The sequence below is a fragment of the Fusarium falciforme genome, chromosome 3 (genome assembly GCF_026873545.1).
Source record: "Fusarium falciforme chromosome 3, complete sequence".
NCBI lineage: Eukaryota > Fungi > Ascomycota > Sordariomycetes > Hypocreales > Nectriaceae > Fusarium > Fusarium falciforme.
The window spans coordinates 1,940,264-1,966,968 of record NC_070546.1 but is presented as its reverse complement, the minus strand read 5'-3'; the positions used below and the strand labels follow the sequence as shown (position 1 = coordinate 1,966,968).

The 26,705-nt window shown below is 53.0% G+C and overlaps 9 protein-coding genes across 9 annotated transcripts; 3 read left to right on the top strand and 6 right to left on the bottom strand.

The window, feature by feature from the left end:
• Positions 1-1,205: 1,205 nt before the first annotated feature.
• On the bottom strand, positions 1,206-4,034 carry NCS54_00393200 (Endo-1,3(4)-beta-glucanase; the record flags this gene model as incomplete). The annotated part of the gene is made up of 6 exons (XM_053149487.1): positions 1,206-1,222; positions 1,279-1,703; positions 1,758-1,846; positions 1,903-2,201; positions 2,255-2,399; positions 2,451-4,034. The coding sequence occupies 6 exons, from the start codon at positions 4,032-4,034 to the stop codon at positions 1,206-1,208; spliced, it is 2,559 nt and encodes an 852-aa protein (XP_053005462.1).
• Positions 4,035-5,659: 1,625 nt separating this feature from the next.
• Positions 5,660-6,490, bottom strand: NCS54_00393100 (Hypothetical protein; the record flags this gene model as incomplete). Its single annotated transcript, XM_053149486.1, has 2 exons — positions 5,660-6,312; positions 6,364-6,490. 2 exons carry the CDS (start codon positions 6,488-6,490, stop codon positions 5,660-5,662), a joined length of 780 nt encoding a protein of 259 aa, XP_053005461.1.
• Positions 6,491-7,080: 590 nt separating this feature from the next.
• NCS54_00393000 (J domain-containing protein) lies at positions 7,081-8,047 on the bottom strand (the record flags this gene model as incomplete). Its single annotated transcript, XM_053149485.1, has 2 exons — positions 7,891-8,047; positions 7,081-7,835 (listed from the first exon to the last, which is right to left on the bottom strand). Exons 1-2 carry the CDS (start codon positions 8,024-8,026, stop codon positions 7,081-7,083), a joined length of 891 nt encoding a protein of 296 aa, XP_053005460.1. The 5' UTR covers positions 8,027-8,047.
• A 226-nt stretch (positions 8,048-8,273) lies between these two features.
• NCS54_00392900 (Hypothetical protein) lies at positions 8,274-8,777 on the top strand (the record flags this gene model as incomplete). Its single annotated transcript, XM_053149484.1, has 1 exon — positions 8,274-8,777. One exon carries the CDS (start codon positions 8,274-8,276, stop codon positions 8,775-8,777), a length of 504 nt encoding a protein of 167 aa, XP_053005459.1.
• Positions 8,778-12,216: 3,439 nt separating this feature from the next.
• On the top strand, positions 12,217-15,607 carry NCS54_00392800 (Hypothetical protein; the record flags this gene model as incomplete). Its single annotated transcript, XM_053149483.1, has 5 exons — positions 12,217-12,548; positions 12,605-13,830; positions 13,885-14,117; positions 14,172-14,603; positions 14,654-15,607. The coding sequence occupies 5 exons, from the start codon at positions 12,217-12,219 to the stop codon at positions 15,605-15,607; spliced, it is 3,177 nt and encodes a 1,058-aa protein (XP_053005458.1).
• A 304-nt stretch (positions 15,608-15,911) lies between these two features.
• On the bottom strand, positions 15,912-17,292 carry NCS54_00392700 (Hypothetical protein; the record flags this gene model as incomplete). Its single annotated transcript, XM_053149482.1, has 3 exons — positions 15,912-16,840; positions 16,888-17,026; positions 17,077-17,292. The coding sequence occupies 3 exons, from the start codon at positions 17,290-17,292 to the stop codon at positions 15,912-15,914; spliced, it is 1,284 nt and encodes a 427-aa protein (XP_053005457.1).
• Positions 17,293-17,744: 452 nt separating this feature from the next.
• NCS54_00392600 (Hypothetical protein) lies at positions 17,745-18,773 on the top strand (the record flags this gene model as incomplete). The annotated part of the gene is made up of 1 exon (XM_053149481.1): positions 17,745-18,773. The coding sequence occupies one exon, from the start codon at positions 17,745-17,747 to the stop codon at positions 18,771-18,773; it is 1,029 nt and encodes a 342-aa protein (XP_053005456.1).
• A 172-nt stretch (positions 18,774-18,945) lies between these two features.
• NCS54_00392500 (MFS domain-containing protein) lies at positions 18,946-20,919 on the bottom strand (the record flags this gene model as incomplete). The annotated part of the gene is made up of 5 exons (XM_053149480.1): positions 18,946-19,622; positions 19,670-20,182; positions 20,238-20,289; positions 20,341-20,526; positions 20,581-20,919. 5 exons carry the CDS (start codon positions 20,917-20,919, stop codon positions 18,946-18,948), a joined length of 1,767 nt encoding a protein of 588 aa, XP_053005455.1.
• Positions 20,920-22,498: 1,579 nt separating this feature from the next.
• Positions 22,499-26,293, bottom strand: NCS54_00392400 (Hypothetical protein; the record flags this gene model as incomplete). The annotated part of the gene is made up of 3 exons (XM_053149479.1): positions 22,499-24,369; positions 24,418-25,972; positions 26,030-26,293. The coding sequence occupies 3 exons, from the start codon at positions 26,291-26,293 to the stop codon at positions 22,499-22,501; spliced, it is 3,690 nt and encodes a 1,229-aa protein (XP_053005454.1).
• Positions 26,294-26,705: the final 412 nt, after the last annotated feature.

Sequence of the window (26,705 nt, the reverse complement as noted above, 5' to 3'; positions counted from 1 at the left end):
ACCCTCATATGCATCAGCTTACCATGGAAACGTCCGCTTACCCACTCCCGCCCGCAGTCCCCGTCTGTCGCACATTTATTTCCTCGTCAGTCCAGTCCGACGTTGCCGGGATTATCGCTGCGGCTGCAACAGCTCACCAATTCCAATTGTGACACGCATCACGGGGCCGTCGGTCCGGAGCTCATTGGGGTTCCATGGCAACCTTATCGATAGAGCTGCGCCAAACGTCAAGACAAAGCAAGCACCGCTCGCGACGGCTTAAAAATGCAGTGCAAAAGAGGCCTTTCATCAAGGGCCCCAATGGATCACATGGATATCATCTCATGGCTATTCTACCAGGGGACAAAAAAGCACGGTATGGAATTGGCTGTGTTTTCACCTCTCCGTGTCCCGCGCTTAATGTCCATCCCCTTCTGGCAATTCCATCAATGTTCACTGAAGCTTGATACGCCCTCAAGCGAAAATCAATTCCTCGATATCGTCACCATCTCTTTCGTCAAATACCCCTTGCCGATCTCCACCAAACAGCCCCATCCAGGGCAGTGTTAAACATCATTTTGTCTTGGCACTCCATCTCAGAATCCATCGAAATCTGCAAAACTGCCGCCCCCATGTCGCAAATCTACAGCTGCGCCTCGTTCCCAAGAGCACGACTGTCACCCTCGTCAAGTGGTTGGCCGTCGAACTCTATCGACCCCGGATGCCCGGGAATGCTTGTTTTCATGAGGCGTCGTCGATCTCTCGGCCCCATCTTCCAAGGAAATCAAGTTTCGAGACAACTTGCGACATGCGTCGCGTCTTATTGGGCCGAGGCCCTTGTCAAACTCCCAATCCTCTCAAGTCTGTCTCGGAACTGGACTGAAATTGATCAATGTGAAGTGAATAGTAAGTTAAAAAATGAAATTGTAAAACCTTGTCAAAGGTACTGCATCTGCCTCCCGTCTTGGCGAGGTCAGGAATCCAACCATCCATCTTTCTTCCCCATCTCTAAACGCCAGTAGAATAAGAAAACCCATTCTGTCTCCCCTTTCAATATACAAAGTAAATCTTTCTGTCCGTCGAGGTATCTTGTCTTTCTTCTATGCCCATCTTTTTGTACACAGTTGCTCATCTCGAGCACTGATGGCCAAACCCCTGAAAGGGCCGGCCGCCGACGCCCTGATATCCATCATGACGCGGCCTCTATTCGACTCCGCCTCAGTCTATTAAATGCCGGCGAGGGCTGTATCACAGTCGTTAGCCTTGTCTTTGCCACCGCTTCTACAGAGTCAAACTCACCTGCAGCGTACGTCAGGAACCACGTCCTTGATGCACCGCCATCGATCCACTTCGCGTCAAACTTGGAGCTCGTAAAGAAGGTCCAAGCCGCCTTAGGATTAATAGTCGCGTAGTTTCCGTAGATGATGCCCTTCCATTCATTGTCGATCTTGTCGACGCGACCGCTGCTGAAGTAGGTATCCCACTCTTGCTGAACAAATGTCTTTGTTCGGGCCAGGTTTGAAGGGGGCAGAATGGGGATCATGTGAATGCCCTGGATGGCTTCAATGTTGGGGCTGAACCATGTGGTATGGTGAATCTTGTTCTCAAAGAGAATACCCGCCACCTTGTTGCCGATAAAGTTGCTGGGCTGAGCAACGTTGTCCGTGGTATAGTAGTAGTACTGCTGCATAGCCCGTGTCATGACGGCCAGTTGCAGATTGGCTCTGTTGTCCATCGTCAGTGTCCGAGTCCTTGCAAGAACAACATCTCCAACTCACCGTGCAACCAGGCTGGTGTCCTGGATCACTTGACCCCACATCTTGAGGGCATACACAGACATGATGTCCTCCGAGCTAGATTCCTGGTCCTATCATAACTGTCAGTGTCTTGTCTCAGCATCATGAGTACGTGTTCCAAGCTCACCTTGCCATCCCACATAGCGGTCAGGCCATGGGCCCAACTGTGGCCGTGGTACCAGTCAAAGCTTCGCCACAGGGGGTAATACTTGTCCGTGCTGCTTGGGTTGGCATAGTCACGAACAAGACTGTTGACATAGGCCTTGTTGGCAGCAAGCCACTTGCTATCCATAGAACCAATGTAGGCAGCAGCGAGGATGTGATAACCGTAGTGGAAGTGGTGGTCGTTGTAGTAAGTGTTTCCAAAGTCAGAGCCCGACTGTCCTGTGACATAGGACGCAGATGAGACGAGACCGCCCCAAGCGGCTGGTTGATCGAGTCAGTTACTATTCCCGTCTGCCTGGAATCGTGTTACTTACTCTCGTAGACAAGCGGGTAGTTCTGCTTGTTTGTGCCGAATCTGGCAAAGGCCGTCTTGAGCTTAGCCAAGCCAGACTGGGCCAGAGCAGCGTCGCCCAAGAGGTTGTTAATGACATAGATGATGGTACCAAACTTGGCCAGAGCCTATGCAGGTTTATTAGATCATGATTCAATATCGTCAAAGCCACAACTCACCTTTCCAGAAAAGTACATCGAGTCCAGGTTGGTCTGCGCAATCATGTCCTGCGAGACTTCCGATTGCGCGATGGGCTTGATGGTGGTCTTTGCCTTGGTGGAGAGACCCTTGCTACCCGTGGAAGGATCCCAAGGAGCAAAGCCCATGTTGACAGGCATCGAGGGCTCGACCATGGTCCACTTGGTGCCTCCAACAATCGTGGCAACGCCCTTGGTGGGAGTCTGAAGCTTGTAGTCCCGGATGTTGGCGGTGGTGGCGGCGTCGAATGAGGTGAGATGGTGAGGAAGAGCAAACATCCAGAGGTTTCCAGAAGTGTGGCCGGACTTGCTCCAGTTGAAGCTATAAGTACCCTTAGTACCGACAGCAGAACCGCTGATGGTCATGCCAGTCGCGTAGACGCCACAACCGTTGTCAAGGACTGCCTCGGACTTGCTCGACTTAGGGTCCTTGGCGATCTGGATCAAGCCATAAAAGGGCTTGCTGGACGAGGCGAGACCGTTGTTGGTGACTGTCAGGTTAAGAGGATCGCCCTTGGTCTTGTACGCATACAGTCGCCAAGTGGTACCATCCTCGAGGACAAAGGTGAACTTGCGCACGTTGGTCTTGGGGTCCTTTGCCACTTGAGTCATACTCTTGAAGTAGACGCTGGACTGGATAAAGGGCGTGGCGCCGCTGTAATAGGCAGTGGTGAAGAGACTGCCCTGAGCAAGAGGGAAGGTGATGGCTGGGGCAGAAGAGCTATCCTTTCTAAGCATAGCTCTGGCATAGTGAGGACCGAGAGAGTCCATTGTCAGGGTGGTCTTGGAGCCCAGCTCCTTGGCCGAGATGATCATGGACTGAATGCCGACGGGGTTGACGTAGTATTCCACAGCCTTGTTAGATTGAAGTGGACCGTAAACTCGCTGGCTGGCTTCGACGTGAGAAATCGCCATACCCCAACTCGCGGCAGCACCGGCACCGGCAGCCCACGAGAGCGCATAAGGGTAGGTGTAAACCGGGCTCTTCTGGTCTCCAAGGTAGAAGTTGGAGTAGAACTTGTTGGTCTCGAGGGGTCCCGACTTAGAGATTCCCAGACGAGGAACCGGGTGGTCGGCCTTCCTCTGGAACATGGCCAGAGGGGCGCTGGTGTCGATAGGGTTGGCGAAAATGTCGTTGCTGGTCGCCATCTTGGAAAGGCCTGAAGGCTGAGCGTTCTTGGTGGGGGATGCAACAGGCTTGAGAAGGCTCGACGGGCTCGAAATAGAGGTGCTAAGAATAGGAGCCTCAGTCTGAAGGGGGTTGTAAAGGTCGGTGACAATGAAACCTTCAGTATGAGGCTCAACGTCTGAAAGAGAAGGAAGAACAATGGCAGTTCCAGTCTGCGCCTTGCTGGTGCTAACGTCGACAGTCTCGGTAGCCGGGATAATGTCGTCCTTGGCGTAAGTTGTGAGATACTCCTGGTCCTCAGTCGCGATGGTTCGCTTGAACTCCTGGTGGGAGTCCTGCCAGGTATCGGCCGAGTTGTCGTCGGTGTTGGGGATGGTCAACCCCTGTCCCTGGGTTAGCCAGAGGAGCCATATCGGGAGAACCCTGTGAGATCTCATGGTGAAGGGAAAGTGAATAAGAAGTTAAAGGAAGGGATCTGCCTTGATCGAGAAGTTTGGAACCTCTGCAAGACAAGACAGGCGATGGCTTGCTCAATCAGAATGTCTGACGGGAAGGGGATCCATAGTTCATATAACAATGCACTCGGCCCAGGGCCATGCTCACAAGCTGAGATACCATCGAATGCGCAAATCGCTAGTCTGGTGGCCCCCCCCGGCAGAGGGGGCTAGACTCTTGCATCCATCGGGAAGAAATGAACCAACATGTGTTGGCGTGGCTTACCTAGAGGCTAGACCAAGGCTAGAATCGACCACGAAAAGCAATGCTCGCTAAGGTAGTGACTTGGAGTCGTTAATGGAGGCGTAGGGCGGTTCAGGTACCGGTAAGATGGCGCACAAGGATAACACTGAATTGAGAAATTGGATTTTAGGATGGAGAATGAGTGGGATTGGCTGGAATTCGAAGGAAGAGGCGTGAATGCGGCACAGTGAAGGGTTTGGGTTCCATTTCATGGATTGTTAACCTCAATATTTCGCGCACTTGCTCATGTGCTCGAGGCAGGAGACACTTTGAATCTCTGTCAGGATCCGGAAGGAGCTTCTCTCTCTGTCAAGTAGCCCCAGCCTCAATCAAGGTCGCTCGCGCATTCCAGATCAAGTGTCCCGGGCGCATGTCCTCAGTCTCGAACTCTGCCTGAGTGTTGGTGATGGATGGTGTGGAGAAGCACCATTTCCATGGAAGTGGGCGTCCAATCCAGAGCCAATATCGACGAGGACGTGCCCGTGGCTTCGCGTGTGCCTGCAGTAGGGCCGTCCCACAGAGCAGCCGCTCACGCGCTAGCTTCAGGGACTATCGATTCTGTGCAAAACCGCCCTCCCTCAATAGGGGCATGGCCGTTGCGTTGCGGTTGCGCTCGCCACAGCCGGCGCCGACACTCAGCCCAGGGGAATATGGGGTTTAAGAGCGCCCCCCAAATTTCCATCATCAACGCACAGAAGCGTCACGGCGTCTCACTGGACGCCTCACAGTGAAGCTGACACGCGCCATCGCGGCTGTCGGAAGTAATCAGGGCCTCCTTTGGGGATGTGAATTTCCGAAGGGTTTTCAGCCGCAGTTGCTTCTCACACCAGTCCACTCGCGGCGAAGGTCCCCCGTAGGAAAAAATTGGATAGTGTCTTTGGTCGAGACACACTATCGATTTGCAGATGCTGATGACGACGCCTCGCCATCCATCATCACATCAAGTCAGGTGGATGAGTTGTCAGTCTGTCTGCCGTCTTGAGGCACTCTCCCGTGCAGCCTGTCTTGAACTATTAGCCAACCACTTGACTCGAGGTGACATTCACTAGAGGGAGTTGTTAGAAGGTGAGACAATTTACCGCGATTGCTAGAGGCTGTCCATGTGTCTTCCCAAGTCCCGAGCCTATGGAAATTCTCCGCAGGGCTGCCACGCTGCTCAATCACGTTCAAAGTCAAAGTCGCATTCCGGAGCAGGGCATAATGGCCTTGTGCCTGCCAATCATTGCTGAAAAATCGTCTTTGCTGTGTCTCTCAGTCCAGACCTATCCAGGAACGCCCGCTAAGCAAAACAAGCCCCTTGTTCACATTCTCAACCTGCTTTATCTCATAGTCCCAGCGCATCATATTTGCCTCTTTCGCCGTGCTCAAGAATCTGTCGTAGTTCCAGACGCTTGGCCTTGCTTGGCTCTTGGCTCTCGCTGCGTTGGTCTTGGTCCGCTGATCTGGTCGGCTGCTTGGCGGCCTTTGGCTCTATCATCGCCTTGAGCCGTTTGCGTTTCCTCTCTGCCTCCTCTTCGCTTCGTTCAGCCTCCTTGCGACATCTACGGATGTCTCTATTCCGCAGGACCCAAGGCTTCGCCAGCACCTCAGACTGGAACTTGATCCTCTTTTCCCAGAGCGCGACCTCCTGTGCTGTGCCTCGTAGAGGGACCATCTTCTCGATATTGAGCTGCCGCTCTTCCCGGAAGGTGGATATTCCCCCCTTGACATCAACGACAGTTCCAACATTGATATTGGCCAAGATAGCAGCAGCCGCAAGTGGGTTTGCATCCACCTTCGAGGCAGCGTCTGTCGCCGTCGCCGCACTATCGACCCCTTCCTGAGAAGCCGACATGAGGATTGTGCACTCAATACAGGCGCCACTACTGTCGTCTACAGTGTAGACGCGTCGCCCTGCATAGTCATCGATGGCGACAACCACCCCAACAATGCGCACCCATTTTATTGGCAAATTTCCGTAGAAGTAAAAGTTTTCACCTTGCTAGCTGTCAGTGACCATCTCTGTGACAACTCTCTCAGGTAACTCACCTTCGAAGCCTTCGTGCTGGTCAAGGCCGTGAACATCGGCTACTCGGAAGAGGCACCAGGTATTCACGGTTGGCGCCAGATGGAAACAGTACCTGGGGTAAATTGGGGGCTTGGCCGGGTCGCTCATGGCATCATGACGGCAGAGTTCTCTCGAGCGACAAATTATTCATCATTGCGCACCGTCAACTTGTCGATGCTGTCAGGTTGATGTCTGCTCAAGGGCAAAGACGTCACACGACAATCGAAGTTGTGGAAGGGTGAAGTGAAACTTTTGCAGGCAGAAGGTGCTAAGCAACCCCGCCAACCTGGGGCTGGGTACCTTGTCACTAACAACACTGATGGTGATTTCATGTTTTCCTCACCCTATAAGAGGAAGAATTAAATGATGCAATCAAGTCCGTACGCTCAGTTGTGTTGGTATTCTTGATCAATTGTATCCTTTTTCCATGTTAAATTGGGTTGGTTTGACTTGTTTGCTCATTGTACTCCGGTCCATAGCCTCAACAGGCTGTCATGAAGCAGATATCCATTTCATGTCAAGTTAGAGCTGCATTCAAGGTTGTGCTATTCAGAGAAACCATCATAAATTATTTGTTTACTTGCAATATGCCAGGCTAGTATCATAGCATCCATACAAAGAAAGTCGTCTTCATACTCCAAACTCCATACCACGTCATAGACCCAACTCCATTCCCAGCCCAGCATCTTGCTCCATCTTCACCGTCTTGACTTCTTGGAGCTCCGCAGCCTGGAAGCGGCAGCCTGGAAAGCCTCCTCAGAGGGCTCTTCCTCGACAGCCCTCTTCTTGCCCTTTTTGGGCTTGCTTTCCTTGGCACCATACTTCTCAGCAAGATGGTCGAGGAAGCTCTCTGAGCGGTCCTTTTGACGCTTTTGGATCAGCGCCGCGAGATCATCCTCAGAGCTTCCCTTGCCCTTCTTCTTCTTTCCCTTCTTTTCGCCAAACAGCTTATCGTGCACACCGAGCTCTTTAGCGTAATCCTCGGCCTCTGCAGCTTCCGCTCGAGCCTTCTTGACTCGTGTGGCCCGCTTCTTCTTGGTCTCCTTGGTGTAGGCGGGGAAGCTGGGCACATCCTCACTCTCGATCGCCTCATCGATAATCTTGCGAAACCGCTCGTCGTCCTCCAGGACATCACTCAGGATGACCCTCTCATACAGCTCGTCCATGTCGCCCTCGCATTGTTCGTATGCGATAAGCACATCGTCCTTCTCCTCGTCGGATCCCTTGTACTTCCTGGCAAACTTCTCGATAACATCGCCAGAGACCGACTCCTTGTATTGTTCTCGATAGTAATCGCTCCAGTTGAAGCCCTCAGAGTCCACAATCGATTCGGCCGTGGAACCGGTCGTGTCGTAGCGCTTTCGTCGGGCGGGATCAGAGAGAACGGCGTAGGCAAAGGCGATGGACTGGAACTTCTCGTGCGCTTGCTCCTTTTGATCCTGAGGGACCTTGTCTTTGAATGATGTTAGTGTCTGTCCTCCCGTACAACAAATGGGAGCTGGACCAACCTGGATGGTTCTTAAGGGCGGCCTTCCGGTATGCGCCCTTGATCTGGTCAGGATTTGCTGTCCGTTCCACACCCAAGACCTCATAGGGGTCAATAGTGGGGGGCTCGCTGTCCAGTACGTCTTCGAAATCCGACATTTTTTCTGATGTTGGCGTTTTTGTAGATGAGATGGTGAAGCTGAGAGTTGAAGGTGTCGGTGCTCGTCGAGAGACGCGACTCAACGCGTTCCGAGAAAAATTGTGGGGCTGGTTAAAGTGCATGCGGTCATCGGAGCTTACAAGCACCGGCCACCAAAGTGGGAGCTGCGAACAGCTTCAACATCATTCCTCATCTTCTTGTTTCATTCGTTTCAATTACCCAGGCCAGGCTCTACATATTCTAAAAATGGCAACAATAGAGCCTGGAGATCACAAGGCCTTCATGCAGCGTGCGCTTGGCCAGGCTAATAACTCTCCTCCAAAACCCACAAACTTCCGTGTGGGCGCTCTCATTGTGCGACTCGACGACAACACCATCATCGCCGAGGGATACACACTAGAACTTCCCGGAAACACCCACGCTGAAGAGTGCTGCTTGTTAAAGCTAGCTGAGCAGCACGGTACGAAGGAGGAGAAGCTCTCCGAGGTATTCAACACCCCACATGCACTCTACACCACGGTCGAGCCTTGCTTCAAGCGCCTGAGTGGCAAGCTCCCCTGTGTCGAGAGGGTCCTGCGCCAGAAGCAATGGATCACCAAAGTGTATGTGGGGGTTCAAGAGCCCGAGACTTTTGTTGGGGAGAACACGGGCCGCAGGACGCTTCAGGATGCTGGAATAGAGGTGCACCTCGTTTCTGGGCTGGAGGACGAGATCCTGCAGGTCGCAACGGCCGGGCATGTCAAGTCATAACAGTTTGGATATCAATCAAATGAAGCATCAGAATACAGGAGCGGAGGGGTTGGCGTTGTTGGTTATAACATTGTCAGATAATGGCATGTGAGGGTTTTTCAGGTTGAGTTATTAAGGCAATATTCTATCCAGGATAACATGTAACTTGACAATTTAAGATGGGTCACCCACCATACTATGTGTTCTCTTGTCCTGACGTCAATGTCAGAAGGCCTATCCTGTCTCTTGACCTTGTTGTCCCTCCCCTTGCGGCAGTCACACATTGTCCTCTGGCGAGATCTTGTGCTCTGTCATCCCACTGGACCTTCAAGCACAGCCGGAGTCCTTCACGGGGAGAGATACATGATCAAATAGAAGCGAGAAATGTTGGATTTAAGCGACTAGATGCGGTTCCCTACAGTTGACATCAATTCTCCTGAAAAACCACCCCGGGGCGTGGACTGGCTCATATCCGTCTTATTCTAGTTCTTCTTCTCCCCCTTCTTTTTGAATTCAGGGCTGCCGTTTCCGTAGCAGACCTCACAGATCTCTTCGTACCACTGCGTTTGGTCGGACTATCTCATGCAGCGTGTATAGGTACCAGGACGCTGGGGCTTGTTCTCGCGTGCCTTACAAGGCTCAATGTAGGTGAGTGTCTCTATCAGATGACCATTCCCTCCTCCTTCCACGTAGGGATTTTTGGAGCTGCAGTTTACGTTCCTGCAAGGACACATGATAGTGACGGTTTTGCCATTGCACATATTGCCAGGGCTGGGTAAAGTAGTGTTGCTGTGGGAGTGTCAAGTTAGTGGTTAATGTAAAAGGCAGTTGAGGATGACTGAAATGTGTGAAGACAGAAACTTAATCACGGCTTTTTATAGTCGGTGTATCAATGCAATCGGAACAGTATTCAGTGTTCGGTGAAACGATGTTATTGTCTCTGGGCTCTGAACACCAGTGTCAAAGAGCCGGGAATCAATCGAAACCCACTCTATCCCTTTTTGTTTGTTGTGGACAACACCAGATAATTCATTTCTTCCTTTCACCACCTCCACCACCTCTGTTGCTCTCCGCACAGGTAACCTCACACTCTTCACATATTGTCGTGTTGATCATGAGAGTATGCCACGCAAAGTAAACACAGCTCGGCTTCAGGTACCGGTTGAGGACCTGCTCAGGGGGTCCGTTGGCGATCCACCACTCGCATATGTCCCAGGCAATCGTGTCTATCTCGATCTTTGCCACGTGCCCGTAGATGATGTTTCTGTGGGGCACGACTCCTCTCCTGGGGCATGACAGATTCTTGCAGGGGCAGATATAGAAGCCTCGCTGGCCGGTACACATGGTAGTTTTGTAATGGGTTTGGGTTCAAGCCGATTATTGTTTATTGAGAGCTAGTGGTTCGATCGATGCGTCGTAAGGGATCCAGCAAGCGGGCTTGTGACAGGGTAGTTGATGTTGTCTGGGAATAAATGAATGAAGAGTGGTGTATATGCATCGGGATAACTATTCTTGTAGCTCTTGTATGAAGAAGTGCATGATCTCGTAGTGCGCAGTAGACTTGTGGGAAAGATACATGGAGTCTGAGAGTGAGAGGAGTAAGTTGGCAAAGATCCGTAGTCTGTGAAGTCTCGATTTCCGCTTACCTGTCAAAGGGTCGTTCTGAAGCACCCCTTGACTCGATGCATGCGGGAAGCCGGGCATTGCTCAAGTCGTGATGAGGGTTACAACATTAAGAATCCACCGAATCCTGCTCCCGAGAGACGAAGCTAGACGGTACTATAGAGCTCAGAACCAGTTTTCTTGACGTCAATGGCATCCCCTGGGCTATCAGGGCAGGTCTGATATACCCAGAGAGTCCCGTCGCACGCAAGAGGTCCAAGTGTAAGTTGCTCCGAGCACATACAGCAGGGTCCTCGCAAACACAGGGCTGTGGGGCCAGGACGAGAGGGAAGACCCCTTGTGCGAGGCTACATGTAAAAGGCCTGCAAGTGCTCGAACACTTGCCATGTGTCGTATGGACGCTTGGTTGTTCAAGCCCCGCAGGTTGAGGTCGCTTACATCCTGGAGGCAGTCAATCAATGGGCTTGAAGTGGGTGGATGAGGGCAGAAATGTAGGGTAACCGGGAGAGTCTTGGCTACGGGTGATGTTGAATTTTGCACGAGTGTTGGGGAGAACTGTTTTGATGTAGTTGAAGCTACTGTACGATGTATACTCTACTGCTTTGTTTGTATCTTCTTAGTTTCCTGGTCCAACTTGATTGCCATGGACCCATATCTACCTAGGTATGGAGACCAGGGTCTTTCCGATCACAGGCCGTTCGAGAGGTGTTTGGTCTCCCTGGTCACTTTACCGAGCCCGTGACCTAGCCTTGCAGGAGACAGCAGTAATAAGGGTCCGTGACGTCTCTCTTTGCTTTTTACGGTGCGGCTGGGTACCATTGGGCCAGGTTTCGTGGCCGGCTGGGGCGGCGCATAGAGGGCAACCATTAAAAAGAAGCAAACATGCAGATGAACAAGAGATGAACGTGTGCTCAAAGCGATGAGTTCCTGCGTGATGAAGGCAAAGTAATATTCGAGTCCGGTATCATCTGCAAGGAACCTGCACAAGATAAGACAGTCTGCATAATGAGATGTCTCCCATGGGTCCATCGTGACAGTCCAGGGTAGCCGGCGATCAATGATGGCCACCGTCGTCAGAATGCCTGGTTAGCCCAATCATGCAAGCCTCTCATGATCCATGGCTAGAGGTAGGTGTCACAAATCTGCAGGAGGCCGACCACCCTGAGCTTTATGCAGCGACATTGGCTATTTCTTTGGCGAAACCGCCATGTGCGTCTCAACTGCTGCATTTCCTGTTTTAATCATCTATTCCTTTGTACGACCGTGAATGCCACAAGCTCCTGCAATTCGTTCCTCTAGCCTGGTTCACCTTGGCGGCTAGGATCGCTAGCCCCCGCGATAGCTCCCGCCTTTCTCTTAAACATAACCTCCAACCTCGCAGGTCCTCCCTGCCACGGGGATCAATTCTTCAAGTGCCGCCTTCTTCTTGATCCCAATCTCGTATTTGGCGCTGGAAACGGCTTTCTTTCTTCGCCTAAAGCGATCAAAGAGTTTGCAACTGGCGGCCAGCTGACGCAGGTTACTGCTTTGTCACTGCCATAACAGTTATTCACAGTCTTGTCAACCGCAAGCATTTGCTCCCTCTCAAAATAAAACCTCCTTCTTTCTGCCTCCTCCCACATCTTTCTCTCTCTATTAATCTTCTGAAAACACATCTACACACGTTCACTCAGGGGCCCCGTTCAACATTCAACATCAGCAATCACCTATCTACATTCCTAAGTGGTATTGCCTACAACACCCAACAACACCCATCAGTCACTCACTCTCTTGCCCACCTTCTCTCTCTTGACTCATACTCCAACTCATACTCTGAGCCCGTACCCTCGTGTCCGCCATGGCAGACAGAGGTGATAGAGGCGGCCGTGGGGGCCGAGGACGTGGTGGTCGCGGCCGAGGTGACGGCGGTGGTCGAGGCGATGGCGGCTTTCGAGGCGGCCGAGGTCGCGGAGACGGAGGACGTGGTGGTGGAGACTCCGGCGGCTTCCGAGGTGGAGGGCGAGGAGATTACAGAGGACGCGGCGACTTTAGAGGACGTGGCGACTCTAGGGGACGAGGCGATTTTAGAGGTGGCCGCGGAGGTTTTGACCGTGGTCGAGGAGGAGGGCGAGGCGGCCGTGGTGGCGGCCGAGGAGGGGGAGGATTCGGCGATCAACCGCTCATCTTCACGTATGTTCTCCCCGACTCCTGATGAACCTCTTGCTTGGTTATACTGACTTGTCTAGCATGGGCGGAGCTATTCCGCAGCCTGATCCCGCCACAACGAAGCTTGAGAATGAGACGGTTCAACATCAAGCATCCTCTACCCAACAGCTCGTCTCAAAGATGGGCAAGCTCGAGCTCGGAGCCAAGAAATCTCAGGAGGAGGACAAGTTCCCTGCTCGGCCTGCGTTTGGTACCAGAGGTAACCCAGTCACCCTCTGGGCTAATTACTATGGCATCAAGACAAAGTTCCCCGTCCTTTACAAGTACACTATTACGGTCAAGGAGATTATCGCCGAGGAGGAGGGTGCTGCCAAGTCCAAGGGCAAAGGAAAGCAGCCCAAGCAGCCCAAGCCTCGGGATGTCAAAGGCCGGAAGCTACACTTGGTCATTTGCGAGGTTCTGAAGCAACTGACAAAGAACGACAAGTCCCTAGTCATCGCAACCGAGTTCAAGTCGCAGCTGGTTTCCCTACAGAAGCTCGACCTGGAGAACGACAACACTCTGCGTGTCAGCGTGGCCACGGCAGAAGGCGCTGACAAGATGGACGTCTTTGAAGTTGAGATCCATGGACCCGACGAAATACGCATGAACGACCTGTTCGAGTACCTCAATTCGACTACTGGCGGCACCTCTGCCAAGAGGCTTGGTGCTCCTGGTGACGACCAAGACCCTGCCATCGCCCTCGACTTCCCCAAGTTTCCCGATGTTGTCGATTGCCTCAACGTCATCTTTGGGTACGGTCCCCGGTCCAATACCAATGACATCAGCGCGGTCGGGAGATCGCGTTTCTTCTCCTTCAAGAACGGTGGCATCACGACTGACCTCGGTCGGTCTTTGATTGCTGCCCGTGGATTCTTCCAGTCTGTGCGTCTTGGAACAGGCCGTCTTCTCCTCAATGCCAACGTCACGCATGGAATCTTCAAGGTGGCTGGCAAATGCGATCAGATCTTTCGCAATCTCAATGTGTATGCGGCACCTAGATCCGATGGGAGGGCCAAGAAAAACGTCAACCTGATCAGCAAGTTCCTCCCCAAGACACGTGTCTGGGTTACTATGAAAGTCTCGGACGGGAAAACGGTCAGGAGATCCAAGGCCATATTTGGGATCGTCAAGGCCTCAAATGCGAGAAGCTTCTCAGGGCCCAACGCTCCTCGCATTGACGGTGATTGGGAGTATCCTGGACCCAAGAACGTGAGCTTTTACCTGGACAATCGCTACGTGACGGTTTTCGACTACTACCGTTCAAGTACGTCACTGTTATGACTACTTTCCACAAGACTTAAGCTGACAATTATTTTAGAGTACAACTTCCAGCCTCAGAATTACCCCCTTCTCAATCTCGGAACCGCGTCCAAGCCGACTTTCGTTCCCGCCGAGTTTGTCGAGATTCAGCCTGGACAATCAGTCAAGGCCAAGCTCAATAGTCGAGAGTCGACCGAGATGGTCAACTTTGCCTGCCGAAGCCCTTATGCCAACGCCTTGTCTATCACTGGGAAGGGACGCGAGACTCTGGGTCTCGATGGTGAAGTGCTGGTATGTTTTCCCGCCTGTCATTGTCTCGAGGAGCAGATGAGCTGACCTTGTTAGGAAAAATTCGGCATCGCCGTCGACAAGACTCTACTCACAGTTCAAGGACGTGTACTCCCTGCACCTGCGGTTGCCTACCTCGACGCGAAGAGAAAGGAGACTGAGGTCCGACCTTTTGGAGCTTCGTGGAACATGAAGAATATCAAGGTCTATAAGTCCGGCAAGCCAATCCAACGATGGGCTTTTGTCAACCTTGCACCAACCGCAGATAACTACGTCGTTCCTATTAGCAAGGCAGAGGAGTTTGCCGCGTTCATGAATACCATGGATATCAGGATTGCCAACAAACCGATACCAGCTCCCACTCTGGTCATCACCGCCGCAGGCTTTGAGAGAGGCAGTGGCAATGAGTTCTTCAAGTGGGCAAAGGGTCAGAACATTGAGTTCATCCTTGTTGCTCTCGGTTCTACCGATACTGCCATGTACTCATCCGTCAAGTTGCTGGGTGATGTTCCTATGGAATCCACACCAGCTGCGTCCAGGGCCAGAAGCTTAAAAACGCTGATCCCGGTTATTATGCTAACGTTGCCCTGAAATGGAACCTCAAGGCTGGTGGTGTCAACCACAAGCTGCGCAACGAGTTTGGCATCATCAAGGAGGGCAAGACCATGGTGGTTGGCTACGTCACACACCCGACAAACCTGCCTACCGGTACTAGCGACGACCAACCCAGTCTGGTGGGCTTGGTGGCCACTATCGACAGAGATATGGGGCAGTGGCCGGCCATCTCTTGGGAGCAAAGTTCCAAGCAGGAGATGCTGGACGAGGTTTTGACCGAGGCCTTCAAGTCACGACTTGAGCTCTGGAAGAAGCACAACAAGAACCAACTGCCAGAGAACATTGTCATCTTCCGTGATGGTGTCTCGGAGGGCCAGTTCGCCCAGGTCCTTCAAAAGGAGCTGCCACGGATGCGCATTGCGTGCAACTCTATGTACCCCAAGAACCAACAGCCCAAGCTGACCATTGTCGTCTCTGTCAAGCGTCATCAGACGCGATTTTATCCCACGACCGAAGACAACCTGCCAAAGGACCGCAACATTCAAAACGGCACCGTTGTCGACCGCGGCGTCACACAGGCTCGGTATTGGGATTTCTTCCTGACGGCGCACACCAGCCTCAAGGGCACGGCCCGACCGGCTCACTACACGGTGCTGCTGGACGAGATCTTCCGTGCCAAGCACAAGGGCGAGGCGGCCAACGAGCTTGAGAAGTTCACCCACGAGCTCTGCTACCTCTACGGCAGAGCTACCAAGGCGGTCAGCATTTGCCCTCCGGCCTACTACGCAGACATTGTCTGCACCCGAGCCAGGGCCTACCGACCTGAGCTGGCGGATGTTAGCGATACCGACAGCGTCGTTACTGGAGGCGCTGGATCGAGCGTCGGTGGCAGCAAGCAGGTTCACGAGGCCTTGAAGAACTCCATGTACTACATCTAAAGTGCATGTCCTGGTGGTGTTGGAAGCAACGATGGATAAGGAAGTCGGATTTTGATGGGATGCCACTGTGCGTTTCTTGATATGTTTAACGGGGAAGCGGACAGCGGAATTGTTGGAGTTTCTTTCGGGAATTGATTATCCCTCTATTGCTTTTATACAGTCTAGTTGAAACTTGATCAGGTAGTTAGTTATAGCAGATGAGTTCTTTCGGTAGCGCAAATGTATGAGTATAGATATATGGGCATTGCTCGCTGGATGACTTGTGATGGCTGTCTACTCGTACAAGTTTCGGGTATGATGAGGACTATATCTTTGCCTTTACTTGGTCCTTGGTCTGGCGGCCACCTGGCTTTCCGACATACTTTTTAAACTCATCCGAGATGGTCGTCTTCTCCTCGGTTGACTTGAGCGTCCACTCGTGATACTTGCGCTCATCCACCCACCATCTGTCAACCTCGGCCTTGATCCACTCGGCCGCGGCACTCGCACAGAAGCGAGGGTTCTCCATAGGGATCAGGTGTCCGTATTGTTCACCGACAACCTTCTTGACACGGCCTCTGGCCTCACCGCCGCTGCCGCCAACGCCAGAGCCCGTGAGCTTCATCTTTTCGCCCTGAAGTTCTTGTGGAGAGAGGTCACTGTTGCCGCCAAAGACGTAGAGAACACTTGGTCGGACGTGCGGGAGGCGGGCGAGGGTGTTGGGGCCCTCGGGGCGGTAGACGGGATACGTAGGCCACCGCTCGTTGAGACTGGGGTCTAGATCTGGTGTGAGATCTGGGTTGATGAGTTGCTTGCCCTGGGCGTCGTATGCTTCCCAGCTAGGGCGGAGAAAGGTAAAGACTTCTTGGTGCTTGGTAGTTGTCAATGTGACAGACTCCTCGCCGGGGACTTTCCTGATACCATAGTCCAGCCAGCGTTCAAGGACACGAGGATCCCATGCCTGGTAGAAGGGGCTGCGGCTGAAGGACGCCGCGGCCTCGGCGCGAGAGGGCCATACTTCACGGCGGTAAGTGCTGATGGCTGCTGGACCGAACCCCTTTACCACAGGTGTAGATGCAAAGTGTGATATGACGGGGTCGAGCAGCACAAGAGAAGTAAGGAGACGGGGATGGAGGAGGGCGACATTTGTGAGGGCGTTGGCACCAAAGGAGTGGCCTACTGCCATGATTGGCGGAGGAGGGCGGAATGTGTTTATCATCTGGAGAATGTCACGGGCATAATCGAGCCAGCTTGCTGGTAGATGTGAGCATAAGAGCTGGTAAGGGAGGAAGAGGTCTTACGGTCATTGCCGAGGGCATCTTTGTTGATAAGGCCGCTCTGGCCTTGCCAGGCTGCGTCAGCTATCCAGATGCTACGAATCCGCAGGTTCCGGCTCTTGGCTTCATTATAGAGTTCTTCCCATAGGGGCTCATATAGTTCCTTGAGAGGTCACTTAGCTCAAGTCTTGTCACGAGCATGTAAGGACTCACCTTGGGAAAGCCATTGGCATGTCCACCAATGAGAGTCACGTCGCCCTTTTGAGGGTTTGGGTTGTCCTTGGGGATGTACTGCTTTACGTGCAACAATAGCTTCTCATCTTGGGAGTGCGAGGTTGCGCGGGCGTATTCTCGTATGTAGGAGGCTTCGATGGTGTGCTCCTTGATGTCGAATAAGGAAGACATGGTGTTTGATTCTGTAATTGGCAAATCTGAGCCAACGGGGACAAGTTTAGCAACAGGCACAAACAAAGGTTGAATTCAATCTCAAGAATCGAGTGACAATGGAAGGATATAATAAACCATGTCTTGATCTCAAACAGGAACAGGTTGGGGCCGTCGTGTTAAGGCGAGGTTGGAGATGGCCTCGGCAAGCGGGTTGATTGTGGGGCGGCGGAGAATGTGGGGGATGCCTCGGCAGCTGCGCCCGGGACGCGCCTGCCGATCTTGCATAGTCGTGAATCTACTTCCATCTACGGATACGGATACAGTAACTATCTAACCCCAGAATCCACTTCAAGGCATATACTACAAGGCAGCAACATCTCTCAGACCCTTGTATGGATGATTCAGAGTCTTGACATGTGTCATATGGTGTTCTTGCACCCCCGAAAGGCGTGACTCGCAGTAATCTGCAGAGATCAACAATCACGCTTCTCACCATGGCCCCTCAACTGCTTCTCTTTGCCGGAGCACCTCCCGCATCGTCTCTAAACGCAGAATCCTGCACGATAAACGACCTCGACGATGTATTCGCCGAGTTTCTGGGGCTCATCCCCCGTAGACGGACACAGTCACGAGTCACGCCATCATCAACGTCGCAGGTTGCCTGGCGCTCTCTGCCCCTGACGAGACAACCGCTGCACACGGGTTTTAGCCAGAGGCACGATATTAGTATCGGCGAGCATGCGCTGGCGAGCCAGTCTGATTTCTTCACCACGGCTGATGTGTCTTTTAACGGAGTGGCAGAGTCCTTTGGAGGTACCGATCCAGAGGATGTTCTGTCGCAGTTCTACGATCATTCTTTGGCTGTGCACAACTCGATCCCCTCATCACAGCTCGACAGCTTTGAAGAGACGTCTCTAGAGGAAACCTCTTTCATGACTGTATCTTCTACAGGGAAGCCTACGAAAATAGCACCTGTCCCTTCTCATCTCTCAGACCTAGAAGATGTCCCACCCGCCCCAAGGATCCTAGCTCTGAACCCCCAAACCGTCACCCTCAATCTGATAGTGGGCATCATATCCATCGCACAGCCCCGGAGCGTTACAACTCGCTGGGGCCGAACCCTGTCTCTGGTCGAAATTCTCGTCGGCGACGACACAAAATCTGGATTCGCCGTGACATTCTGGCTCGACCGTGAGAACGCGGCCACGGCGCAGATTAGCAGTCTGCGACGACAGGACGTGGTCTTGATGCAGAATGTCGCCCTTCACGTTTTCAGGGGCAAGGTATACGGCCAGAGCCTTCGCAAGGGCATGACCAAGGTGACACTGTTATGGAGGAGGGAAGGCTCTGGACTCTACACAACTCGCGACCTGGCTAAACGGGGCCAAGTACACCCACAACTGGCAAAGACAAAGCAGGTCAAGGACTGGGTTCTCAAGTTTGTGGGAGCCCACGTCGGAGTGAGGACCAGAGCTAGAACGGCACGAGTTTCATGGGACAAACCACCAGACGACACGCAGTAAAGACAGCTTTATTTATCCAAAGAGGCTCGTCTAATTAACCTGATATCCCAATTAGGTACTCATTATTACACCAGAAATGCGCCCAAGGGTGGAGAGATGTCCGGGTATCCTCTATATCAACCAATCAACATATCAACGCCGATTTTCCAAAACAAGACACCACGAAACCTGCTTAGACGGGCACAGCAGGCTCGGCCTTCTTCTTCTGGCCATCAGGGCCCTGCTTGACAGACTTCCACTGGAAGAACAGGCAAGCTATCAAGGCACAGGCGGAGCAAGCAAGGGAGATGTAAAAGGTATCTCGGAGACCCTTCATGTACGCCTCGAGAACAGTGTCGAAAGCGTCCAGGCGGTGCATTTTAGTCAGAACCTCCTTGATCTCCGAAGCACCGCTGTTGATGAAGATCGTAGGATCGATACCGATGTTATCAGCCTTAATAGTGTCAATAAGGCCGTTCTGGAACACAGTTTGAGCGACAGCAATGAACAAAGCGCCACCGAAAGCTTGGAAGAATTGAACACAGGCAGTACCAACAGGAACCCATTCCTGTGGTAGAACAGTCTGGACGATGAGGACGCCGATCTGGAAGCCGGCGCCGATGCCAAGACCGGCGATGACCTGGTAGCCGAACCACTCCTTTAGCGGGGAGTCGACGTCGAGGGTGGTAAGCATGCCACTGCCGACAGTGAAGAGGACCATGCAGGGGATGATGACGAAGTTGTAGTAGCCAACAGCGGTGATGACGCCTCCGGAGACGATGGAGCAAAGGACGGTGGACAGGAGGAGGGGGAGGATCTTGATACCAGCCTGGACGGCACTGACACCCTGGATAGCTTGGAAGTAGAGGGCTGTGGACATGTTAGCTGAGGAATTGACAGTGAGACGTGGGACATACAGAGGTAGTAGATCAGGGGGAAGAAGCCGGCACCGAAGAACAGGGCAAAGACCATGGCGGCCAGGATGTTGCGGTTCTTGAACAGACGAGGAGGCAGAGTTCCACGGTCACCTTGCCAGAACTGGATAGCGATGAAGATGGCAATCATGGCACCGAACCCGCAGAACAGACCGATGATGCGTGAGTTGCTCCAGGGGTAGTCGGCACCTCCCCACTGGAGGGCGAGAAGAAGGCAGATGATGGCGGGAATGAAGATGGCAGCACCGGCGAGATCAAGTTGGCGGACACGGGCGAGGAAGGTCATGTCGCGGGATTCGGCCGAGTTGCGGTTGACGTGGACGAAGAAGAAGACAATGACCATGGCAATGCCACCGATAGGGAGGTTGATGTAGAAGCACCATCGCCAAGTAGCATGCTCGGTAAAGGCACCGCCGAGAAGAGGGCCGGCGACGGAGGCAATACCCCACATGCCGCCGACGAGACCAAAGGCGAGAGGACGCTTCTCGAGAGGCACTAGGTTTGTCAGTTGGTTTCATGGCGGCGACGGCATGGTGGTTGGATGACATACTAATCAGAGACAGGATGACGATAGATCCGGAGAAGAGACCAGCCGTTCCAATCTAGAGACAGTCAGCATGCGATGCCCGTAGTAAGAATGATCAAGGACATACTCCAGCGATAGCACGACCAACGATAAAGGCGACGGAGGAGGGAGCGACGGCAGAGATCAAGCTGCCGACCTCAAAGATGAAGACGGCAGTGAGGTAGGCATACTTGACGTTGAAGTACTTGTAGATGGTGCCGTACATGGGCTGGAGAGCCGTGGTGGTAAGAAGGTAGGCAGAGCCATACCAACCCTGAGAAAAGATTAGCTGATGTTTGCGGCTAAGGCATCACGAAGGAAACCCTACAATGTCCTTGACACTCTGGAATTGGGCTGTGATGGCGCCGAGGGCGGGAGCGATAATTGTCTGGTCGAGAGCGACGAGGAAGATGGCAAGGCAGAGCGAGACGATGATGAGGGTGAGCTTGGCAGCTGAGGGGTACTCAGGCTCGTCGTTGGTAGCATCGCCAGCAGCATCGCCAGCGCCGTTGACAGAACCTCCAGCGGCAGATCCCTCCTGCTGCTCCTTGGCCTCTGCTGAGGGATCAACGATGTTGGAGCCAACTTCAGTCTTTTCGTCAGACGAGAGACGCTTCTCTTCGAGGGCGGCAGTTGTCGTGGCCGCGGCGAGAGAGGTTGTGGCCATGATGGCGAGTCGAATCGCCCGAGGCGAGTGTTGAAGGAGAGAGAAAGTTTCTTTGGGACTCGTTTGTTGACAAGCAGGCAATGGCTGGGCCTTGGATGGATCTTTTCCTTTGTCGACTGTGATTCACTGTCGTTTGAAAGAAAGCAAGGTGGCGACCCTAAGGATTAAATAAACATGATGAATGCTTTTTTTTTTTTTGAGACCTGGGGGCTTATGATGCATCCACCCAGAGCTGAAAGGAAGCTAGCCTAACAAACAATAAAGCTACGACATGTCCGTTCCCCCCATCCAATACCAGGCTAAGTCTCGAGACAATAGCAAAGCCCCGGACGGAGATAATAGAGTATTACCCAGCAAAAAGTGCGTATAACGCGGATGGCTATTCTCCCGCTGCCGCTGCAGCTCGGATGTCGTCGAACCCCGGACAGCGGGCGACAGACGCAACCAGTAAGCACCACGAGGCATACACGACCAGCGGCTTTTTGCTCGTTTCCTTGTTCCTTGTCCCTTGTTGGTTCCCGAAGGGGGGAACTTTTTCGAGACGAGATCCAAGTGTCATCAAACGTTGGAGCGGACTTCCTCACAAGGCCGATGTCCGAGGTGGCGCCCAATCAGGGGGTGTACTTCTGCTTAGGGGGGATGAGTCAAAACATGCGAGACAGTCGTGGCAGTCATTGATTTTTTTATTCATGGTCTTTTTCGGGTTGTTGCTAGCCATTTGAGGAGAAGGGGGCTTGGTTAGCATGTAAAGTTTAGCTTGTGATGTTGCATCAGAGTTGACTCTATTCCTTTGCATCTCTACAACACCACAGCCAATCTTCAACAACATAATGAACAACATCTCGAAACACAAATCTTCTCGTCTCCTGGATACGAAATTTCCCAGAAATCCTAACCATGGCCCCACAAGGCTCGCGCCAAAAGCTAGCGCCGGGGGGGGGGGGTGCGGTACCCATGCATGCATGTATCCCATGATCCACCATGGTCTCGATCCTCTCTGTGATTTCTCGCGCCTCGGCATCGCTGTTATTTCCGATCGCGAAATCTCGTTCCGCGAGCGTGAATGGATGTTTCATATCAGATATCACGTCCTGGGGATCTAATCGTGGCTAATTATGCCAGAATAATGCTTTCCGGAGCAACTCGCACACCGGCCGGACGAGACACGGAGCATACACGGAGATAGGTATTCACGGACTTCCGTACACACGCACGCTCTTAACGCCCTTGCATTTATGTCTTTTTTAAACATTTTGCCCATTGTGAAACTCTATCCTCCCCGATCAGCAAAGCACACGTTCAGAAGCGGTGAGTACACTAACCTCGTGGCTTTCCAGAATCAACGGTCCATGTGCTCACCTCGTGGCTGCTGACTTGACATTTGAGGTAAATTATCGTGGGTACCTACACGGGACGCGTCCCGTCCAACGTCAGCACTCATCTTACACCTTGGCATCTCAACATGACGTAGTAGATTTTTCGTATCAAACATGTTCTCGTGATGGCTTCATTATTTCAGCCACTTCTCTATTCCCGTCTAAATTCAAGCGCAGCCTTTCTATTATCGTTTTGGACATCATCATTGCGCCTCCTCTTCCTCGTCCGCTTCCTCCTCATCCTCATCCTCTGACGCCTCGCCTGGAATCCACACCAGCAGACCATCCTTGTCAATCTTCATACCCTCGGTTGGTATTATACGGAGTACCTTTTGAAAGTACTTGTCCCGCACCGTCAGCCGTGGCCGAATGTAGTCTCCGCTCACATGGGGTAGCAGCCGGTATGTTGTTGTCCGTCTTGACTGTGGCAGCAAGTTGAGCGTCGTTTGCTTGGCCCCTGAAAAGGCAAATTCGTCGCTCGGCTCCATGCTCAGTCCAAACGTGAGGAAGTGGTTGGACGGGTTCTCAATCGTCATGTCCAACTGCATCAGCCCTGGCACGCCGTCCTCTGACCCGTGATCGTGGTACGCAGATGCCAGCACCCGCGGCTCGGTCCCTAGCACCAAATACTTTCCGACAGGCATAGTCGTTGTGTTGACCACTTCATCGCCGCGGCTCTGCCGTTGCCATCGGATGACAAACGCGAGGTCCAGTGTGACGGGGTGTCGATCCTCCATCGTGAGCTTCTGCGCCACAAGATCAAACTGTGCTTCATGCATCGTCTTGGGTGCGACAACTACACCGTCTGGCGACACACTTGGCCCCTTGACCACGTTGCATCGTGCACCACCAACACACGAAGTCACCTTCATGTCCATGCCGAGTACCTTGAGGTCCTCCTGGGCGAACGAAGCGTAGTGGCAAAGTAGACACCACTTCTGCGCAAAGCCTCGAGCAACACCCTCTTCTGTGTCTCCAAGTCCCTCAGAGTCAAACAGGCTTGGCCATGGCTCAGGGTGAAGTCTTGGCACCAAATCGTAGTTGGCCTCGAACGCATTGACAACGTTGAGCTGCACCGCCAACATCTGCATGATCGGTGTCACGGCATCAGAGTCGAGATGATACGAAGCCCTCAGGTGCAAGTCAAACGTCGTCGGCCCTGTTGGAGGATCCATGTGAAGCACCACCTGCGACGATGCTGCCTTCTCCATGGTCCCTAATACCAGACCCGAGATCTTGGACTCCTCTTCTTGTGCCTCTGAGCTGCCTTCATGCCCGTCTGCCTCTATCCGAATTGCAGGGACCTCCTTGCCAAACACATGAATGTCCAATTTGACGCTGGCCGACTCCTCCTCTGCGTTAAGGAGTTCAATGTGCAGGTCAATGGACTCATTCGCATAGTACTGCGCCAAAGGCTTGACAAGCTTGATCTTCATCTTCGGCGGCCGGGGCTGAATTTGGATTGTGCCTGCTTCCGGGCGACTGTTCCGAGGCTTGGAGGAGCCCTGGATGTACCAGCCGACAACAGGATCTGTCTCTCGGAATTTGAGTTTGTAGTCAAGATCAAAGGCCTCGTTGCTATGTGATAGTGTCACAGAAGAAGCGGTCGCTGTTCCTGGCTCCCTCAGGGGTATCTTCATCTCAAAGACCCGGGTTTGTCCAGGCCGGAGGACCAAGTTGGACTGGCCCCTGAGTAAGGATGGCAAGTCATCTTCTGATTCGCTGGGGAAGTCTTCTTGTAGAGATATTGATGATATAAAGACTCCCGAGTTAGACTCCTCGTCGCCTTCAGGTGCTTCATGCTCCAAGAGAAGTGGCTTCAGATTCCCGCTAAACTCGATCTTAAGAGAGTCCAGCGTGATAGGGGCGGCATCAAGGAAAGTATGTGAAGTGAGGGCAAGTTGTGCAGTGCAGGTCTCGCCAGCCTTGCTCTCTTTGTTCCGGAAAACAAACGACGCCGAAACAAATGAGCCTGAATTGTCGTCGGATAAACTTATCGAGGGATTGGTCTCATTAGAGACACCCTCTAGAGACTTCGTAATGTCATAATGCCATTGTGGCCGTCGTACAAATTCTGCAGAAAAGTCAGTACATGTCCCATCTTGCAAGTTATGCCACCTACTGTTGTTCATGAGTTCCCAATCAGCAGCAACCACCAGGTCTGACTGTCCAGCTCCCACAGCAACTCTCCGTACAAGCCAAGACAGCTCTTCAGAGATATCAACCCATCCCTCGGACCTAAAAGCATCGTTCTCCCAGAATGGCTTCAACACTTCTATCGCGTCCTCCCACTGCTCCAGGTTGGCCATCTCTCTCGCGCACTCCAGTGACACCTCTGCGGCCATCCGTTCCTGCTTTCGAGCGTGGAACTGAGCGCCGGCTGCTTTTAGACAATCAATCACCAACTGTGAATGATTAACGCCCTCTCCTGACAGGGGATATTCTTGGTAAGGCTCGGGGCACATGTACGTGTCATACGTGTATGCTTTACTGGCCACCAGCGAGGCAGGAGAAGAGTCGGGCGGATTCCTGTCCTCCTCTGGTATCTGGAGTGCAAGTCTCCGGCGGGCCACGAGGTGACGGGCCGCTATGCGATACCAGTATCCGGTATGGTGCAACAACTCCCAAGGTGGTATGCGCTCGCCTAAGACTGACTTGTCTGGCTGGGCGAAGAGGCTCATCGTAGCTGGCGCTAGGCTAGGCACACCAACCTTGTCGATCAGGTTGGCCATCACCATAGCCCAACGGGCTTCCCATGCTTGCCATCCATAGTTGTTGGTCCCCCTCCCCCGTCGATCGACAAAATCGCTGATCCGGTCCCGGTGTGATTGCCATCGCCGAACTGCTAACGAGGTCTGTCCAAGCCACAGATGGCAGCGTAGACATCGAATAGCTATGATATCGGCCAGTAGACGCGCCTCGTTCCATCTGGGGCTCCAACTGGGGATAATGTCCAGTACATCCTGACCTAGAAGCACCTCGTATGCCTGTTCAAAGGATCGCAACGCCGCATCCGTTTCTTGCCGAAACTCTGCAAATACGGCAGACTTGAAGTCGTACCTGAAATTCCAGTCCGGCAACGAGAGCGTTTGCGAGGTCCCAGACGTCGGCGGGACAGTCGGTTGTGGCGCTACTCCACGGGAGCGCTTCTTCCTCGCATGCCTCCCTAGATCTCGGTAATATTCGACGGCTGAAGTATACAGGACTCCCAGGATGTTATCCACCACCTGCTTCAGGTCGTCCTGCGACTCCTGTGAAGGGATGTAAAAGACCGACTTTGGATCTAGCGCCGTCCCTCTGCGAATGTTCTCCAACCTCTCCTGGATCCCCTCTGACAACGAAAGTGGACTGTCCCCGCTCTCAGCGAGGAGGACGATCGCCAGGCGCGTCTTGAATCCCGACCTTGCCAGCGCGCTCTTGAGGTTATTGATATCGGACTTGATGTGATTGTCCTGCAGCGTTGTAGACGTAGGATCGCTAGTGAGGGAGTAGAAACAGAGATAGATACTGGGGACCAGCTCCTGGTGCTTCTTGATCCATTGCGTGTCGATGAGCCCGTCCGGATACAGCGCCGACACGGGGCTGAGCGGCGAAAAGGGCGAGTGCAGTGTCGGGGGCGCCACGAGTGGTTCAATGCCATCGGGGAGTCGAGCTCGACGCGGCGGAAGCAGAAATGACTGTGCCAAACGAATCAGAACCAAGAGCCTATCAAGTAATCATCTCCTCGGCTTTACCCTTCCCGTGGTCCTGATGCGGAACCTGTACGGTTCTTCCCTCTCAAACGCGCTCCATGACTTTGCGCTCGCGTCAACGTCCTTCATGTACTGGGCGAGGACCTCGGCGTCGTCACCCTCGATCGGCGGAAGCTCTGACCGGAGGAGGATGCTCTGGTCCTTGAGCTCTGCGCTCAGAGGGAGCTCGTACGTCTCGCTGTTGAGGCCGGCGGCCACCAGGAAGGGGACATTATGGTCCAGAGTTCCCGTCGGGTACCCATCCATCGTGGCCACTTTGGAACGTCCACGGCATGGGTGGTTTTTCGAATGTTGGGGGGGGTTGAGCTCAGACTTGGAGACGTTAGCCATGGGGGATCGCCATGTGCCCCTCGTTAGCGGCACAGCCCACTTACAGAGCTCGAGGATGAGCGGGAACAAGCCGCCTAGGAAATATTCTCTTCTGGAAACAAATATACGAGTAACCAGCAATGATTTTGGAAATAGCTCTCAAATTGGAATACTATTTCCCATCGTAACATAGCTCAGCGTCATCTCATCGCGCACCTGGCCAGATGTTGCTGGCACACCCCTGCAAGCTTTCGGCAGCTAGCCCCGGAATCGGAACAACACAAACTCCCGAATCTCCAAATCTTCAACATCCCACCCATTGCGATCGCGACGCCGACTACCAATTGAC